At 33.5% G+C, this 19241-nt stretch overlaps 1 protein-coding gene and 1 pseudogene across 9 annotated transcripts in view; one reads left to right on the forward strand and one right to left on the reverse strand.

Annotated features, from left to right (window-relative positions):
* The window catches only part of N4bp2l2 (NEDD4 binding protein 2 like 2), an 86675-nt gene that overhangs the window by 24158 nt on the left and 43276 nt on the right, over positions 1-19241 (reverse strand). Inside the window, exons 7-8 of one of the 9 annotated variants that reach the window (XM_058582522.1) lie at positions 11853-11916; positions 9931-9951 (exon numbers count right to left, since the gene is read on the reverse strand). The exons of 7 other annotated variants lie outside the window; for them this stretch is intronic. In XM_058582522.1, coding sequence (XP_058438505.1) covers positions 9946-9951; positions 11853-11916 — 70 coding nt within the window. In that variant the 3' untranslated portion in view covers positions 9931-9945. Of the gene's footprint in view, positions 1-9905; positions 9952-11852; positions 11917-19241 lie in introns of those variants that run through there. One more of the 9 variants, XM_046454117.2, reaches the window with a different exon arrangement.
* LOC124099284 (U6 spliceosomal RNA) lies at positions 2662-2761 on the forward strand (annotated as a pseudogene).

Genomic DNA, 19241 nt, shown 5'->3' on the forward strand with positions numbered 1-19241 from the left:
ATAAAAGTAAAGTGGTAAAGCTTTTTGTAGCGTTTTTTCTAGAACTCTGATTCATTTGGTTCCTAAATGGAATAACCTATTATGGTCTCTAGCCCCAGTAACTTCATTAAAATTTAAAACTTCCTTGCATCAAAGGATACAATGAAGAAAGTAAAAAGATAAAGCACAGAGTGGGAAAAAAAACACCTGCAAGTCACATATCTATAACACATAAAGAACTCTAATAATTCAATAATAAAGACAATACAATTTAAAAGTGGGCAAAAGATCTGAAAGTGATAAATGCACATGAAAAGATGCTTAATATTGTAGTTGTCAGGGAAATGCAAATAAAAAATCATGATGAGATTCCACTTCATATCTTCAGTGGGTATAATAAAAAACCCAGATAATAACAAGTGTTGACAAGAATAAAGACTGATACATTGCTTACAGGAATATGGTGTTGCCATATTGAAAAATGAATATGGTATTGCCATATTGAAAAATATTCCAGTACTTCCTTAAATAGTTAAACATGGAGTTATCATGTCACCCAGCAATTACACTTCTAGGAAGAAAAATGAAAACATATACCCATACAAAAACCAGTAGCGAAATGTTTATTATCGGCAGCATTCTAATAGCCAAAAGGTAGAGACAAGCAGAATGTCCAAATCTGATGCACAGATAAACAAAATGTGGTATATCCATAAAATGGAATATGGCCATAAAAAAGGAATGAAGTATTAAAACATGGGTGAACCTTAAAAATATTATGCTAAGTCAAAGAACTTAGTCATAAAAATATATACATTATATTTCAGAACTAGACAAATCTATAGAGGCATAAATAAAATTAGTGGTTGGTTATGGTTGGGAAAGGGTAAATAAAAGGATGGGATAATAAGTAAACAAGTATGGGTGTTTTGGTTTTTTTTAGCTAGTAATTTTGTTCTAAAATTAACTATGATGATGATTGTACAACTCTGTGAATATAATAAAAACTATTGCATTAAATACCTTGAATAGGTGAATTGTACACTGAAAGAACTCAATAAAGCTGTTATTTAAATTTTTAATAAAAATGACCAAATACAACAAATAACAAAATGCAATGTGTAAACTTTGATGAGTTTCTAGTTTGGGTAGGGGGAAAAAACAATAAAAAATAGTGTATTCATTTTCTATTGTTACTATAACAACCTGGTAGCTTAAAACCATACAAACTTAGCTGGGCATGGTGGTATACCTATAATCCAAGCTACTCAGAGTTGGAGGCAGTAGAATTGTGAGTTCTAAGCTAATTTGGGAAATGTAGTAAGACTCTGTCTCAAAAACACACCAAGCAAAAAATCCCAACCAAAGAAACTCATTATCTTAAAGTTCTGGGTCAGAAGTCAAAAAAATGGGTCTCAATGACTTAAAATAGAAGTTTTAGGAGGGCTGAGTTCCTTTCTGGCAGCTCTAGGAAAGAATCTGTTTCCTTATCTTTTCAAGCTTCTAGAGGCCACTGACATTACTTGACTTATGTCCATCTTCCTCCATTTTCAAATCCACCAACATTGCATCTGTCTGTATCTTTTTACCACAGTCAGATTTTCCTCCAACTCTTCTTCTGCCTCCATCATCCATTTTTAAGGACCCACACTATTACAAAGGGCCAACATGGATAATCAGGATAATCTCACTATTTTAAGGTCAGCTGACTGGCAACTTTAATTCCCTTTCTGAGGATTAGAACATGAACATCTTTGGGAAGCATTATTCTGCCTAGCACAGATAGACTTATGACAAAGGTAAAAATCTGAATCATTACAGAGTTTCTGTTAACTTGCCTAAGTATAATAATGGTAACACAGTTGTAGTTCAATCCTTGGTACCTAAAATATAAAAAAATAATGGTAACACAGTTGTGAAAGAATGTGCCTTCATTTTTAGAAGATGCCTGTGAAATATGTCGGAGAGTCATGATTATCTGTATGATATTTCAAATAGTTCTACAAGTGAATAAATAAACATGCATGCATATTTATATATATTCACATATATAAAGCAGATATGACAAAAATGCTAATGATTTTGAATGTAGGTAGAGATAATATAACATTTATGACATTGTTTTAATTCTCTCTATATTTGAAAATTTCCAAGAAAAGTGAGTATTTCTTAGTAAAATAAATATACAAGTAACAAGTCACCATAAACCGGGTACAGCAAAAATAGACCTGAAAGACTTCAATTATACAGCATGTAAAATAACCACATTCACCTTTATAAGGACATGTTTAAACTGATTATAGGAAACAAGACATTTTAAAGACTCACTGAATAATATGGCGGGGGTTGGGGGTGGTACTGGGGATTGAACTCAGGGTACTTGACCATTGAGCAACATCCCCAGCCCTATTTTGTATTTTATTTAGGATAGGGTCTCACTGAGTCTCGCTTTTGCTGAGGCTGTCTTTGAACTCAAGATCTTCCCGGCTCAGCTTCCCAAGCTGCTGGGATTACAGGCATGTACTATTTCACCTGAAAGTAATTTTGAAATAACTCAAAAAACGTGCAAATATGAAAACTATAATTATTGAAACTAAAAATTCAACGGACAAAGTTATCAGTATATAAGAGATAGCTGATGAGAGAATTACTAAATGGAAAGAAATCTTAAGAAAATGTACAGTGCTTGCTTCAGCAGCACAATAAAAGTGGAACAATACAGAGAAGATTAGCATTGCCCCTGTGCAATGATGATACTCCTTGATATATATCCAAAGGACTTAAATCAGCATAATACATTGAGCAATCACAACACCGTTTGTAGCAGCTCAATTCACAGTAGTTAAGCTATGGAAACAACCTAGGTGCCCTTCAAAAGATGAATGGATATAGAAAATGTGGTATATTTACACAGTGGAATATTACTCAGCCTTAAAGAAGAATGAAATTATGGCATTTGCTGGCAAATGGATAGAAATGGATACTATCTTGCAAAGTGAAATAAGCCAATCCCCAAAAACCAAAGGCCAAATGTTCTCTCTGATATGTGGATGCTAACACATAGCAAGGGGGGAAGGGGAAGAACAGAAGTTCAGTGAAGGGGGAATGAAGGTAAGGTGGGTAGGAAAAGAAAAGACAGTGAGGCCCACGCAGGATTACCGGGTACCCAAGCGGGCACAACACCTGCACAGATTTCTCTTTCACACTTCCTAAGATAAAACAACTCTATATCCTCACCTTCTACCTTCTCAGCATATTGTCCTGCTTCTCACCACTGATTCTCTGTCCACCATAAGAAACTGTAAACCATTTTACAAACCTACTGAGTATATTTTAGATAATAATTGAATTCATCATTTCTGTACATTGTGACCAAACTGTAAATGTCTTAATAGCAAACATTTGTTTTTAGTATATACTGTTTATATCGGAATTTGATAACATTGTCCTTCACCTCAAAGGAGAGGTATTGGATCCCTACTGGGGCACAATAAGCCTATAGGGTAAAAGTGGTAATACCTCAGATCCACAGTGCTAGTAGGGAAGACACAAGCAATATGAAAAGAAAGGGAAAAAAGTGCCCAAATCATATAAATATACCACATTATTAGAATCCATGGTCAGTACAGCAGAAAAAATGTCAGAGAAGGAGTTCAGGACGTACATGATTAAAATGTCCTGCAAAATAAAGGATTATATAAGAGAGCAAATACAGACAGCAAAAGATCATTTGGAAAAAACCTACATAAACAAATATAGGAAGCAAAAGATAATTTCAATAGGGAGATAGAGGTTCTAAAACAAACAAACAGAAATCCTTGAAATGAAAGAAGTAATAAACCAAATTAAAAGTTTAATTGAAAGCATTACCAATTAGATCACTTGGAAGACAGGACTTCAGACAATGAAGACAGAATATAAAATCTTGAAAAGAATGTAGACTACACAGTGAAAATGATAAGAAACCATGAGCAGAACATTCAAGAAATATGGGATAGCATAAAAAGACCATATTTAAGAGTAATTGGGATAGAGGAAGGCACAGAGGTTTAAACCAAAGGAATGAGCAATCCATTCAATGAAATAATATCAGAAAAACTTCCAAACATGAAGAACAAATTGGAAAATCAAATTCAAGAGGCTTACAGGATGCCATATGTACAAAATCACAACAGATTTACACAAAAGAATATTATAATGAAAATGTTTAATATACAAAATAAGGAGAGAATATTAAAAGGCATGAGAGAAAGGAATCAGATTATATTTAGGAAGGAATCAGATGATATTTAGGAAGAAATCAATTAGAGTATGTGCAGATTTTTCAACCCAGATCCTGAGAGCTAGAAGATCCCAGAACAGCATATATCAAGTTCTGAAAGAAAATGGACGCCAACCAAGAATCTTACATCCAGAAAAATTAAGCTTTAGATTTGATAATGAAATAAAAACCTTCCATGATACACAAAAGTTTAAAGAATTTACAACTTGAAAGCCTACACTACAGAACATCCTCCACAAAATATTCCATGAAGAGGAATTGAAAAACAATAATTGAAAAACATCAATGAAAAGCAACAATGAAAATCAGCAAAGGGAGGTATTACACTAAAGCAAAAAAGAATCAAAGGAGAAACTAAGTCAAGTTAAATACCAAAAATAAACAAAAATGGCTGGGTATACAAATCATGTCTCAATAATAACCCTGAATATTAATGGCCTAAACTCACCAATCAAAAGACATACACTGGCAGATTGTATTAAAAAAAAAAAGACCCAACAATATGCTGCCTTCAGGAGACTCATCTCATAGAAAAAGATATCTTCAGACTGAAAGTGAAAGGTTGGGGAAAATCATACCACTCACATGGACTGCAGAAGCAAGCAGGAGTTTCCATCCTCATATCAAATAAAGTGGATTCAAGCCAAAGTTAATCAAAAGGGATAAAGAAGGATATTTCATATTGCTTAAGGGAACCATTCATCAAGAAGACATTAACAATAGTAAATTTATAAGCTCCAAATAATGCAGCGACTACATTCATCAAACAAACTCTTTTTCAAGTTCAAGAGTCAAATAGACCAAAACACAATAATTCTGGGTGACTTCAACACACCTCTTTCACCACTGAATAGATCATCCAAACAAAACCTGAACAAAGAAATTATAGAACTCAATAATACAATCAATAACTTTAGACTTAAATGACATATAGAATATTTCATCCTTCAATAAAAGAATACACTTTTTTCAGCAGCACATGGATCCTTCTCTAAAATAGACTATATATTATGCCACAAAGCAATTCTTAGCAAATATAAAAAAGTAGAGATACTACTCTGCATTCTATCAGATCATAATGGAATGAAATTAGAAATCAATGATAAAATAAAAAATAAAAGCTACTCCAACACCTGGAGACTAAATAATATGCTACTGAATGAACATTGTGTTGCAAAAGTCATCAAAGAGGAGATTAAAAATGCTTAGAGGTAAATGAGAACACAGATACAATGTATCAAAATCTCTGGGACACTATGCAGAGAAAAGTTCATTGCAAGGAGTTCATTCCTTAAAAGAAGAAAAAGTCAACAAAAAAAAATGACTTAATATTACATCTCAAAGCCCAAGAAAAAGAACAAATTAACACCAAAAAGCAGTAGAAGACAGGAAATAATTAAAATCAGAGCTGAAATCAATAAAATTGAAATAAAAGAAACAATTGAAAAAATAACAAAGAAAAAGTTGGTTCTTTGAAAAAACAAACAAAATTGACAAACCCTTAGCCATGCTAATAAGAGAAGGAGAGAGAAAACTCAAACTACTAACATACATGAAGAAAAAGGAACTATCACAATAGACACAACAGAAATACAGAAGATAATTAGAAATTATTTTGAAAACTTGTACTCCCACAAAACACAAAATATTGAAGGCCTTGACAAATTTCTAGAGTTATATGATTTGCCCAAATTGAATCAGGATGATATATACAATTTAAACAAATCAATTTCAAGCAATGAAATAAATAGAAGACAACATCAGAAGGCTACCAACCAAGAAAAGCACCAGACCAGAAGTATACACAGCCGAGTTCTACAAGACCTTTAAAGAAGAACTAACACCAATACTCTTCAATTTATTTCAGGAAATAGAGAAAGAGGGAGCACTTCCAAACTCATTCTGTGAGGCCAATGTCACCCAAAACCAGACAAAGACATAGAAAGAAAAAAAAGAAAGAAAACTTCTCAATAAAATTCTGGCAAATCGAATACAAAAACATCAAAAAGTTCATCCCAGGGATGCAAGGTTGGTTCAACATACAGAAATCAAAATATGTAATTCATCACATCAATAGATGTAAAGAATCATATAATCATCTCAAGATGCAGAAAAAGCATTTGACAAAATGCAGCACCCCTTCATGTTCAAAACACTAGAAAAACTATGGATGACAGGAACATATGTCAACATTATAAAAGCTATCTATGCTAAGTCCCAGGCCAACATTATTCTAAATGGAGAAAAATTGAAAGTATTCCCTCTAAAAACTGGAACAAGTCAGGGATGCCCTCTTTCACCACTTCTATTTAACATAGTTCTTGAAACACTGGCCAGCGCAATTATAGACAGAGGAAAGAAATTAAAGGGATACAGATAGGAAAAGAATTCAATTAACACTATTTGCCAGGGATATGATTCTACACCTAGAAGTCCCAAAAAATTCCGCCACAAAACTTCTAGAACTAGTAATTAAACTCAACAAAGTAGCAGGATACAAAATCAACACCCATAAATCAAAGGCATTTCTGTATATCAGTGACAAACCCTCTGAAAGGGAAATGAAGAAAACTACCCCATTTACAATAGCCTTAAAAAAATAAAATACTTGGGAAACAAACCTAACAAAAGAGGCAAAAGACCTCTAAAAGACTGCTAAAGAAAGAAATTAAAAAAGACCTTAGAAGATGGAAAGATCTCTCTTGTTCTTGGATAAGCAGAATTAATATTGTCAAACTGACCATACTACCAAAAGCATTATACAGATTTGATGCAATTCCAATCAAAATCCCGAAGACATTTCTCATAGAAATAGAAAAAACAGTCATGAAATTCATCTGGAAAAATAAGAGATCCAGAATAGCTAATACAATACTTTGCAAGAAGAATGAAGTAGGTGGCATCACTATTCCAGACCTTAAACTATATTACAGAGCAATAGGAACAAAAACAGCATGGTATTGGCACTAAAGCAGACTGGTAGGCCAATGGTACAGAATAGAGGACACAGAGACTAACCCACAAAACTACAATTATCTTATATTAGACAAAGGTGCCAAGAACATGAATTGAAGAAAAGATAGCCTCTTCAACAAATGGTGCTGGGAAAACTGGAAATCCATATGCAACAAAATGAAGTTAAACCCCTATCTCTCACTATGCACAAAACTCAACTCACAATGGATCAAGGATTTAGGAATAAAACCAGAGACCCTGCATCTAATAGAAGAAAAGGTAGACCCTAATCTCTAGCATGTGAGATTAGGCCCCAACTTCCTTAATAAGACTCCTGTGGCGCAAGAATTAAAATCAAGAATCAATAAATGGGATGGACTCAAACTAAAAAGTTTCTTCTCAGCAAAAGAAACAATCTGTAAGGTATTGAATACAGAGCCTACATCTTGGGAGCAAATCTTTAACCCTCACACATGAGAGAGAGCACTAATCTCTAACTTATATAAAGAACTCAAAAAGCTAAACACTAAAAAAACAAATAACCTAATCAATAAATGGGCCAAGAACTTGAAGAGACACTTCTCAGAAGATGATGTACAATCAATCAACAAATACATAAAAAAAAAAGTCTATCATCACTAGCAATTAGAGAAATGCAAATCAAAACTACTCTAAGATTTCATCTCACCACAGTCAGAATGGCAGTTATTTTTTAAAAATATTTTTTTAGTTGTAGTTGAACACAATATCTTTTGCTTGTATGTGGTGCTGAGGATCAAACCCAGTGCCCCACATATGCATGGCAGGCGCTCTACCACTGAGCCACAGCCCCAGCCCCAGAATGGCAGCTATTAAGAATACAAACAACAATAAGTGTTGGTGAGGATGTGGGGAAAAAGGTACACTCAGGGCTGGAGCTGTAGCTCAGTGGTAGAGCGCTTACCTAGCATGTGTGAGGCACTGGGTTCGATCCTCAGCACCACATAAAAATAAATAAAATAAAGGTATTGTATTCATCTACAACTAATAAAACTGAAAAAAAAAAAAGGTACACTCATACACTGCTGGTGGGACTGCAAATTAGTGCAGCCAATATATAAAGTAGTATGGAGATTTCTTGGAAAATTGGGAATGGAACCACCATTTGACCCAGCTGTCCCTCTCCTCAGTCTATACCCAAAGGACTTAAAAACAGCATACTTCAGGGACACAGCCACATCAATGTTTATAGCAGCACAATTCACAATAGCTAAACTGTGGAACCAACCTAGGTGCTCTTCAGTAGATGAATGGATAAAGAAAATGTGGTATGTATACACAATGGAATATGACTCAGCAATAAAGGAGAATAAAATCATGGCATTTGCAGGTAAATGGATGAAGTTGGAGAATATAATGCTAAGTGAAGTTAGCTAATCCCCAAAAAACAAATGCCTAATGTTTTCTCTGATATAAGGTGGCTGATTCATAGTGGGGTTGAAAGGGGGAGCATGGGAAAATTAGACAAACTCTAGATGGAGCAAAGGGGAGGGGGCAAAGAGGGTAAAAAAAGATGGTGAAATTAGGTGGATATCATTACCCTAAGTACATGTATGAAGACACAAATGGTGTGAATATACTTTATATACGACCAGAGATATGAAAAATTGTGCCTTATATGTTTAGCATGAATTGTAATGCATTCTGCTTTCATATATAACAAATTAAAATAATTTAAAAAAAGAAAAGACAATGGAATAAATCTGAAATAACTTTCCTTTATACATATATGAAAACACCACAATGAAGCTCCAATCATATATAACAACAAGACTGGCATCCCAATTAGAATAAGATATACTCCATGTTTATATCAATATGTCAAAATACGCTGTACTGCCATCTATAAAAAGAACAAATAAAAAATGCAAAAAAGAGAAAATGTCCAGAAAGCAGCAATAAAAAATAAAATTTAATAAGTGGGAATAATAGGTTAAGAGATAGAAGAGAAAATAAGAAAACTTAATATGTAATTAGATTCTGAGAAGGAAAGGCAGGAGGAGAGAGAACAAGACAGAGTCAATATTTGTAAAAAAAAAAAAAAAAAGAGCTGAGAAATTTCCAAAACTGATGAAACACACTCTCCCACATATTCAAGAAGTCTAGCAAATCTCAAATAGAATAAAGAAAAATAAATCATTACAGAGATACATGACAATAAAAGTTCAAATACTAAAGAAAATGAAAACACCTTAAAATTGGCCATGAAATGCAGGCTACCTTCATAGGAAAAAAATTACTCTGACAGCTGACTTCTTATCAGTAACAACATTCCACACTTCTATCAAAGGCAATGGAATGATAACTTCAAAGTACTGAGAGGAAATAACTATCAATCTAGTATTCTGTATCTAATGAAAATATTGTTGAAGGATGGAAACAAAATAAATGTATTTATTTTCAAATAAAAAAGCAACATTTAAAGAAACAATAAAGACTGGATTTAGGCAGAAGGAAAGCAATATAAAAGAGTCCAGATAAAAAGTCTTCTTACATAGACTGAGAAAGAATTCAAGCATTTGGTAGGTACTTAGATGTTAGAACATTAAAATATCTTCCAACAATGAAGAGAATTATATATGCAAAGTTTTAATCTCTTAGGGCCAAACACTAGATCCAGAGTATAACATTACTTGAGTTTCCATCTCACCTGAGTTGTTGACTTACTAGTAAATTTGACATTTCTTCAGTCACACCTGAAAATAGAGACAACATTTGGTTTGCTAATAGTCACAACAGGGGTACTATTATTTCTATTTCACAAACAGAAAAAAACAACTCTAAGAGGGTGATTTCTCTAAGACTGCACAGCTAACAGAACTCAAGCCAGTTTTCTGATGCAAATATTGTACTTTTTAAATACCACTGCCTTTAAAATGCTTCTAATTATTTTTAGAGGTAGAACCCATTTATTAATCAAAAGGTAACTCAGAACCAAAATATATGAACAGATAAAATTGGAAGAAACTGTGTTTTGATTGAAGAGAAGGTGTGCCTAAAGCCCCAGTTATTCAGCCTCCCCATCAGCAGCAGGGCCTCAACTCTTGTGGAATAGTTAATTTCAAGCTCACTGATTGAGGCCTTCATCTTGCTCTGACCTTATGAAGAGCTTTCACTCACTCACATTAGTTTCTGGCACAAATCACTTTCTCTTATCCACTTTGTATTCCTTCTACCCCAAACACTGAATGCCAACAATCACTTTCAGATATCCAAGACTCTAGAAGGTCTGTGAACCCCCTAAAATTAATAGAATACAGAATATGTAAATACGTGTCTATAATTTTTATAGGGAGAGGGACTATGGAGCAAAGGAGTAATTCAAGGAAGAGGTCCATGATCTAAAACCGGGTAAGCCCGTTTAGCTGGTTCATAACATCATGGCTTTTATTCACACCTGAAATATTAAAACTCTAGGCCAATTTTCCTGGTTTATCCTTGTTTTCTATTTCACTATTATACAAATTCTTCTTCTCTAAATACTTCTCTCAGTCTAGTCCAACTCTGAATCTTTATATCTCCCTCAAGGCAGATGATGACCCTGTCTTGGGAGCAAGACCCAAAGGTAGCTCATATTGTCTTTGTTTTGTGTAATGAATTTCATAGAATTCCACAGTTCAAAAAATCATTTTTGTTGTTGTTTTACTGTGAATCAAATGCTAGGCCCTGCAAATGTTAGACAAACCCTCTAAAATTGAGTTTGCCATGTAAATAAATGGATAGCACTGGCTTATTTTTACCTTTTATGCCTATATTATATAATGCATTAAAATGTCAATAAAAGGCATATAAGACCTAAGCAATACTATACACAATCCTAGCCAATTTGTAATGGGTGATCAATATTTATTTGTTGAATAAGTAAACACTTATTTGTAGTGGGTTTAGTTGTTATAGCCAATCGTCATTATACTTAGATGACAAAGAATGCATTTTTCTTAGTTGAATGCATAAAATGAATCATGTTCCAGTTTGGTTTTATATACCCAGTATGATTATAAAGTAACTAAACTGATCACCTATAATTAGACTCTTTACATGAGAGTCATATTACATATGGTTTTCCTATGAGTAGGTAAAAACGACTGCTTCTAGGCTCAGTTGGTTGAATGCTTGCCTTGCATGCACAAGGTCCTGGGTTCAATCCCCAGCACTATACACACACACACACACACACACACACACACAAAAGACTGCTTCTACCCTGACTCCTAGAGAACAAAAGTAGATATTATAAAAGTAGACATAGTTTTAGAGAAGTTTCCATGCTATTTCAGCTGACTTTATTTTGCTATAAAATGTAAATTTCTCTTGGCCTATTATAGCAATATTATCCTCTGTGTCAATTTTTGGTATTTGGTTCTAATCTATTTCTAGTTTATTTGTATCTCAAACTAACATTTACTCAAACTTTTATATCAGTATAGTTTATGTTCAATTACTTTTTCAATTTCAATGAATTTTCATCAGATCACTGTGTAAAGGCCAATACTGATATCTGAAGCACTAGCCAATATCTTAGGTTCATTAGCTCACTTACAGCCCAATGCTAATGTTTCATAGAAAACACAAGTCTGAAATTAGGAAACCTTCTTACTTTTGGTCTGAGGCTGTATTTCAAAACTGGCATTTTCACAATTGAGAGCACCTGTAAACAAGACCTGAGGGAGAATATAAATGAGCAAAGCAAATCCATCGGGGTGATTGGAAAAGTAAGTTCACATGCTATGGATAAAGGGAAAAAAGTGCCATTTCATTTTTGAAAGAAAAAACACAGATGGCCTTTGATAACCAGAATATTTCTCTTCTATTATTTATTTTTTGTATTATTAAAAGTTTCTTCATTAAAGATTTTCAAAAAGCTAGTAATGTAAACTTTAGGATATTTCTTGCTGATAACTACTCAGCAAGATTCCTTAGTGTTGTTGGAATGAGATGGACATCATTACCCTAGGTACATGTCTGCCTGTACATATGGTGTGACCCTATATCATGTACAACCAGAGAAATGAAAAGCTGTGCTGCAACTGTGTACAATGAATCAAAATGTATTCTGCTGTCATATATACCTAATTAGAAAAAATAAATTAATTTAAAAAAGATTCCTTAGTGATTAAAAATACAACTGAATCGCTTCTCAGAAGAAAAAGTTGGCTACGATCTACATACTGTGGGGTCGGGCTCCAAATTCCTCAATAGGACACCCATAGCACAAAAGTTAATAACTAGAATCAACAAATGGGACTTACTCAAACTAAAAAGTTTTTTCTCAGCAAAAGAAACAATAAGAGAGGTAAATAGAGAGCCTACATCCTGGGAACAAATCTTTACTCCTCACACTTCAGATAGAGCCCTAATATCCAGAGTATACAAAGAACTCCAAAAATTAGACAATAAGAGAACAAACAACCAATAAACAAATGGGCCAAGGACCTGAACAGACACTTCTCAGAGGAGGACATACAATCAATCAACAAGTACATGAAAAAATGCTCACCATCTCTAGCAGTCAGAGAAATGCAAATCAAAACCACCCTAAGATACCATCTCACTCCAGTTAGATTGGCAGCCATTATGAAGTCAAACAACAACAAGTGCTGGCGAGGATGTGGGGAAAAGGGTACACTTGTACATTGCTGGTGGGACTGCAAATTGGTGCAGCCAATTTGGAAAGCAGTATGGAGATTTCTTGGAAAGCTGGGAATGGAGCCACCATTTGACCCAGCTATTCCCCTTCTCGGTCTATTCCCTAAAGACCTAAAAAGAGCATGCTACAGGGACACTGCTACATCGATGTTCATAGCAGCACAATTCACAATAGCAAGACTGTGGAACCAACCTAGATGCCCTTCAATAGATGAATGGATAAAAAAAAATGTGGCATTTATACACAATGGAGTATTACTCTGCATTAAAAAATGACAAAATCATAGAATTTACAGGGAAATGGATGGCATTAGAGCAGATTATGCTAAGTGAAGCTAGCCAATCCCTAAAAAACAAATGCCAAATGTCTTCTTTGATATAAGGAGAATAACTAAGAACAGAGTAGAGTCAAAGAGCATGAGAAGAAGATTAACATTAAACAGGGATGAGAGGTGGGAGGGAAAGGGAGAGAGAAGGGAAATTGCATGGAAATGGAAGGAGACCCTCAGAGTTATACAAAAGTACATACAAGAGGAAGTGAGGGGAAAGGGAAAAATAATACAAGGGGGACAAATGAATGTCAGTAGAGGGGGCAGAGAGAGAAGAGGGGAGGGGAGGGGAGCGGAGGGGGGATAGTAGAGGATAGGAAAGGCAGCAGAACACAACAGACACTAGTATGGCAATATATAAATCAATGGATGTGTAACTGATGTGATTCTGCAATCTGTATATGGGGTAAAAATGGGAGCTCATAACCCACTTGAATCAAAGTGTGAAATATGATATATCAAGAACTATGTAATGTTTTGAACAACCAATAATAAAAAAAAAAAAGAAAGAAAGAAATAGGCAAAAAGCTGGTGGTATAACTCAGTGATAGAGCACTTGCCTAGCATGCATAAGGTCCTAAATTCCACTCCAAGAAAAAAAAAAAAACACAGAATAAATGAATGAATGAGGCAAGCCTTTCATGATTTCAGAAAGAACATCAAAAATAATTTCATCAAAAGCTGGCAATCGGTTAGAGAGACTGGGCAACTCTTAAAAGCTGAGTCACTTAAGTCAAAGAGAATAGTCTACAGTGTTCCAGGTCCTAAAATGGAATCATAATTGTATATCCAACAATGATCAGAACTTTTGAAATCAAGCACACTAATAAAAAAAATCTCTTAATGACTAAACCAAAGTTTATAAGTTTATAATGGGGCTATCAGTTTCCCGTGAATTTCTATTAAATCCACACTCCTATCCAGGACACCTAATTTTCTGCGATCAAAGTATAGAAAAGGCAGAGTTCCTCAGTGAGCATAAACTCAGAATAAGAAGAGCAGGAATGGCCTGATGGAGAGATAGCCCATGAGCTCTAGAAAAGCAAAAAATACCACTAGCCTACTTATGACAAGACTACATACAACCCTGGATCCAATGTTTCTTGTTATTAACAGATTTATCTTGCTTCTGATTCCTACTTACAATATCAACCATTCCCATTTTTTGTTTTATTCTTCTAAATATTAAAACAATATATGAAATCCAAAAAAAAAAATACAACTGATTTTTGTAGACACATCTTGGCATTAATACTGACAACCTAGAGAGAGACAGGATTCATGCAAGGTGGCCTTTGTACTTTTGTGTGAAGTGAAATAGGACTGGATAATGATACTGCATAATAACCTTTTAAAAATTAATTTATAAAATAATAATCTACTAATGTTATGCTCATACTCCACTATTTACAAAATACATTTACAAGATGGGAATGATAATACCAGGCTCTTTCAAAAATTGTGTAAAGAAAACATAGTCTGAAGTGCTGAAAATTGCATTTAACATCATATGCATCAACTGAAAAAAATATAGCTAATGGTTTTTCCATACTTAATAAAGCCATTTTCTCCTTAAAAATGCTATTTTGGCATTTATGATCTAGGTAGTGATTATTTTAAAAAAATAACTAAAAAATCTAATATCTTATTCTTACGTATGTGAAATATTGTTAAAAGTATGTTGGATCACTTCTACTTAGATAAACCTTATAACTATATTATTGTCATAATATGAAAAGCCTGAAATTATGAAATTAAAAGCATAAAATGACTATTTTCTAAATGGTTGTGAGTCTTTTTTATGTTAAAAGCAAACTGACTTATTGATATTGCTTTATAAAATAAGATTATTGGGCTGGGGGTACATAGTTTAGTGATAGAAGGATCACTTAGTATGTACAAAGCCCTGAGTACTATCTCCAACACCTCAAATATGCACATACATTGAACACAGTATAACATGATGATAATTCTTATCAAATAAGATTATAGTCATTTTTTAAAATCCATATATGAATGAAAGAAAAGAATTCTTGAAGTAAATGAATAAAGGTTGGAAAACAAACAAACTAGATTTTTAAAAGAGATTCAGAACTCCCCACAAAGAAAAGCCCAGGCCCAGATGACTTCAATGGTGAATTCTAATACTTTTTTAAAAAAATATTTGTTTTTTAGGTGTAGATGGACACAACACAATGCCTTTATTTTTATATGGTGCTGAGGATCGAACCTGGGTCCTGCCCGTGCTAGGCGAGCACTCCACCACTGAGCCACTCAATCCCAGCCCCAGAATTCTAACACTTAAAGAAGAATTAATATGATTCTTCACAAACTCTTCCAAAAATTAAAAAAAAAGAAACACTTCCCAATTACTTTTAAGAGGCTAGTATCACACTGATACCAAAACCAAACACATCACAAGAAAAGAAAGGTACAGACCAATATTATGTAAAAACCTCAAAAAAAAAAAAAAAATGCTACCAGACTGAGTGCAGTAACATAAAAAAGGAATGGTGGATTATACCTTATGATCAAGTGGGTTATCCCAAGAGTGCAAGGTTAATGCAATATCTAAATATCAATTGATTAATATACCATATCAGTAGAATAAAAGACAAAAAATGATCATTTCAATAGATGCAGAAACACATAACAAGCTAGGAATAGAAAGAAAAATCCTTACCTAGATATTGTACATGTATGAAAAACCCAGAGCTAACATCAAACTCAATGGTGAAAAGCTAACTTTTTCCTCTCTAACATCAGAAAAAAATGCAAGAATGTTTGCTCTTACAATTCCTTTTCAACATCATACTAACTGCCATCAAGTGAAGGCAATTATGCAAGAAAAGTGGATGTCAAAATCCAGACTAAAAAGACTGAATGACCTGAAAATTCCATTGATGATAGCATCAAGAATAAAAAAAGAAAAAAATGTAACAAAAGAAGTACAAGATTTGTATTCTGAAGATCACTAAAGATGGTTGAAATATTAATCCTTTAACCTATAATGAAAGTTCATCATTATTCCCACTTAACAAATTTTAAAAGTAGGGCTTGGTGCTAAGGGTGTAGAAACTAAAGAAAACTATAAAAGTGAAAATAACAACATAGGAAAGATAGCCACATTCATGTATCAGAAGATATACTATAGTTAAAATTATCTAGTTTCATGTAGTCCCCACAAAATTCTCAACTTCATTTATTTTGCAGAAATTGGCAAGCTGATCCTGAAATTCATATGAAAATTCAAGGAACACAAAATAATCTTGAAAAATAACAAAATTGGAAAATTCACACTGATTTCAAAACCTACCATAAAGCTACAGTAATTAAGACAGAGTGTTATTGACAAAAGGAGACATATAAATCAATGGGAGAGAATTGAAGGTCCAGAAATAAACCCTTATATTTATGGACAATTGACTCCCACGCCCCCATACGGGGAATTGAACTCTGGGGAGTTTTACTACTGAGATACATCTCCACCCCTTTTTATTTTGGGTCTCACTAAATTGCAAAGGCTGTCCTTGAACTTGTAATCCTTCTGTGTCAGTCCCCAAAGTAGCTAGGATTATAAGTGTCCACCAAATTCAATGAGGAAAGAACAGTCTAATGATGTAATGCTGTACAACTGGACATTTACATGCAAAAGAATGAGATTGGAGTCTACTTCACACAATATACAAAATTTAATTTAAAATGGATCAAGGACTCAAATATAAGAGCTAGTATAACAAAACTCCAATTAGGCAACATAGATGTTTATCTTCATGACTTTGAATTATGGTGCTCAACATCATTTGCCATCAAGAAAAGGCAAATCAACACCACAGTGAAATAATACTTCACACTCACTTGGACTGTTATAATAAAAATGATGAACAATTAACAGGGTAAGAATGTTGAGAAACTGGAACTCATGAAAATGTCTGAATTGTGTACTTTTATACAGTGATATATAATTGAAAACAAACTTTATATGGAATTAGAAGTTATTAGTTTAGCTAAAGTTTATAGAATCATGATTTTAACTAAAATTTTAAAGTCTAATAAAATATTCAAATAGATTTAATACAGTAAGCATTGTATTTCAGAAAAATAAACATTGAACTAGTAAAAATTTTCAGAACATACTGGATTAGAAACAACCTAAGATACAAAGCAACAATAATGGTTTATATTTCCCATATACTTGCTATGGGGCAGATTTTTTTTATATTTTAAACTTATGATGAAACTTTTACCATCATTATTCATTCCCATTTAACAGTTTAAAAAACTGGCATTTAGGAGCCAGGCATGGTGGTTGCATACCTGGCATCCCAGTGACTCAGAAAGCTGAGGAGGATCACAATTTCAAGGTCAGCCCCAACAACTTAGTGAGGCCCTCTATCAAAAAGCACCACATAAAAAAATAAACAAAAAGTTATATAAAAAAAAGTTGGTTGGGGACATAACTCAGTTGGTAGAGTGCATGCCTTGCATGCACAAGGCCCTGGGTTCAATCCCCAGAAGCACAAAAAAATAAAAATTAAAAATAAATAAAGTTTGCACTTGATTAAAAAAAAATTGGGGCTCAGAAGTTTGCCAAATTCACATAATTCATAAATGTGTGGATCTAGACTTAAACACAAGTCTCTGGGATTTCAAAGTATATATTCTGAATCATTATGCATATAGCTATTAAAATTATAAAAACCCACAAAATTTTATGCTGTCGTATTTATAATTCCACAATTTTTTAATTTTTTTCAAATTTTTATTCTTAAGTATTAGGTGGACACAATATCTTTATTTTTACATATTTATGTGGCTCCAAGTGCCTCATGCATGCTAGGCGGGCATTCTACCACTGAGCCACAACCCTAGCCCCCTCATTCCACAATCCTAATAATGATGCGTATAAGTGTTTATGTATTTACATATTTAAACATACATACACATACCTGTTTAGAAATGTGGCAATATGCAAAATATTAATAATGGTAGTAAATTATTGAGGTTGATGTCTTTGTAATTATCTGTATATCTAAATTTTGTATAGTAAACATGTACCACTAATGTAATTAAAAAAAAAAAAGTACTCTTTAGATTTTCTTCAGCAAATAAATTAGGCAAATGAAAAATACATATATACCAAATTTTCTCAATATTTAAGGTCAATATTTAAACCTAGATTAAATAAACATAAAATTATTCCATAACAAAAATAGCCAGTGTGCAGATTCCATTAGATTGAGAGTTTGAAGCCAGCCTCAGCAAAAGCGAGGTGCTAAGAAACTCAGTGAGACCCTGTCTCTAAATAAAATACAAAATAGGGCTGGGGATGTGGCTCAGTGGTCGAGTGCCCCTGAGTTCAATCCCTGGTACTCAAAAAAGAAAAAAAAAAAAAAAAGAAAAAAAATTATTTGTTAAGTGTATTTTTTAAAAAGTTTTTTTTTTTTACACTGGGCATGCTGGTACACACCTGTAATTCCGGAAGCTCAGGAGGCTGAGGCAGAAGGATTACAAATTCAAAGCTAGCTTTAGCAATTTAATGAAGCCCTATCCTGCCTATCCTTAGCCATATTTTAGGAATGTATAAAAAGATAAAGTTCCATATACTTTTAAAATGTGTCAGATTAAAAACCACTGTTTTTATGAAAGTTAAATTCCTTGAGGGAGCTAAGAGGTTAATTTTCAAACCTCTTAAGACCTTCTCAAGTAAATTCTCCTTATTTCAATGTGATTGTTTCAAATATAAAAAAAAATTAATTTTCCCTTGACAAGCCCACACAGTTGTATGCATATAAACCATGATTAACAAGGTAAACTAGTTCAATATTCTAATATATTAACTCCAATTCTGCCAATTATGCTTCCTCTTCTATACAACAAATCTTGTTGAATATCCAAGCTTTGGTCAATTCCTTTTGATTATTTTTTTAAATACTTGTTGCTCATTTTCATTGCTAAAAAATGAGTAGCCATTGACAATATTGCTTCACAGAAGCAATTTTTCCTGTTCA

The sequence above is a fragment of the Marmota monax genome, unplaced genomic scaffold (genome assembly GCF_021218885.2).
Source record: "Marmota monax isolate L192 unplaced genomic scaffold, Marmota_monax_Labrador192_F-V1.1 WCK01_AAM20220418_F8-fsc00011, whole genome shotgun sequence".
In the NCBI taxonomy this organism is placed as follows: Eukaryota; Metazoa; Chordata; class Mammalia; order Rodentia; family Sciuridae; genus Marmota; species Marmota monax.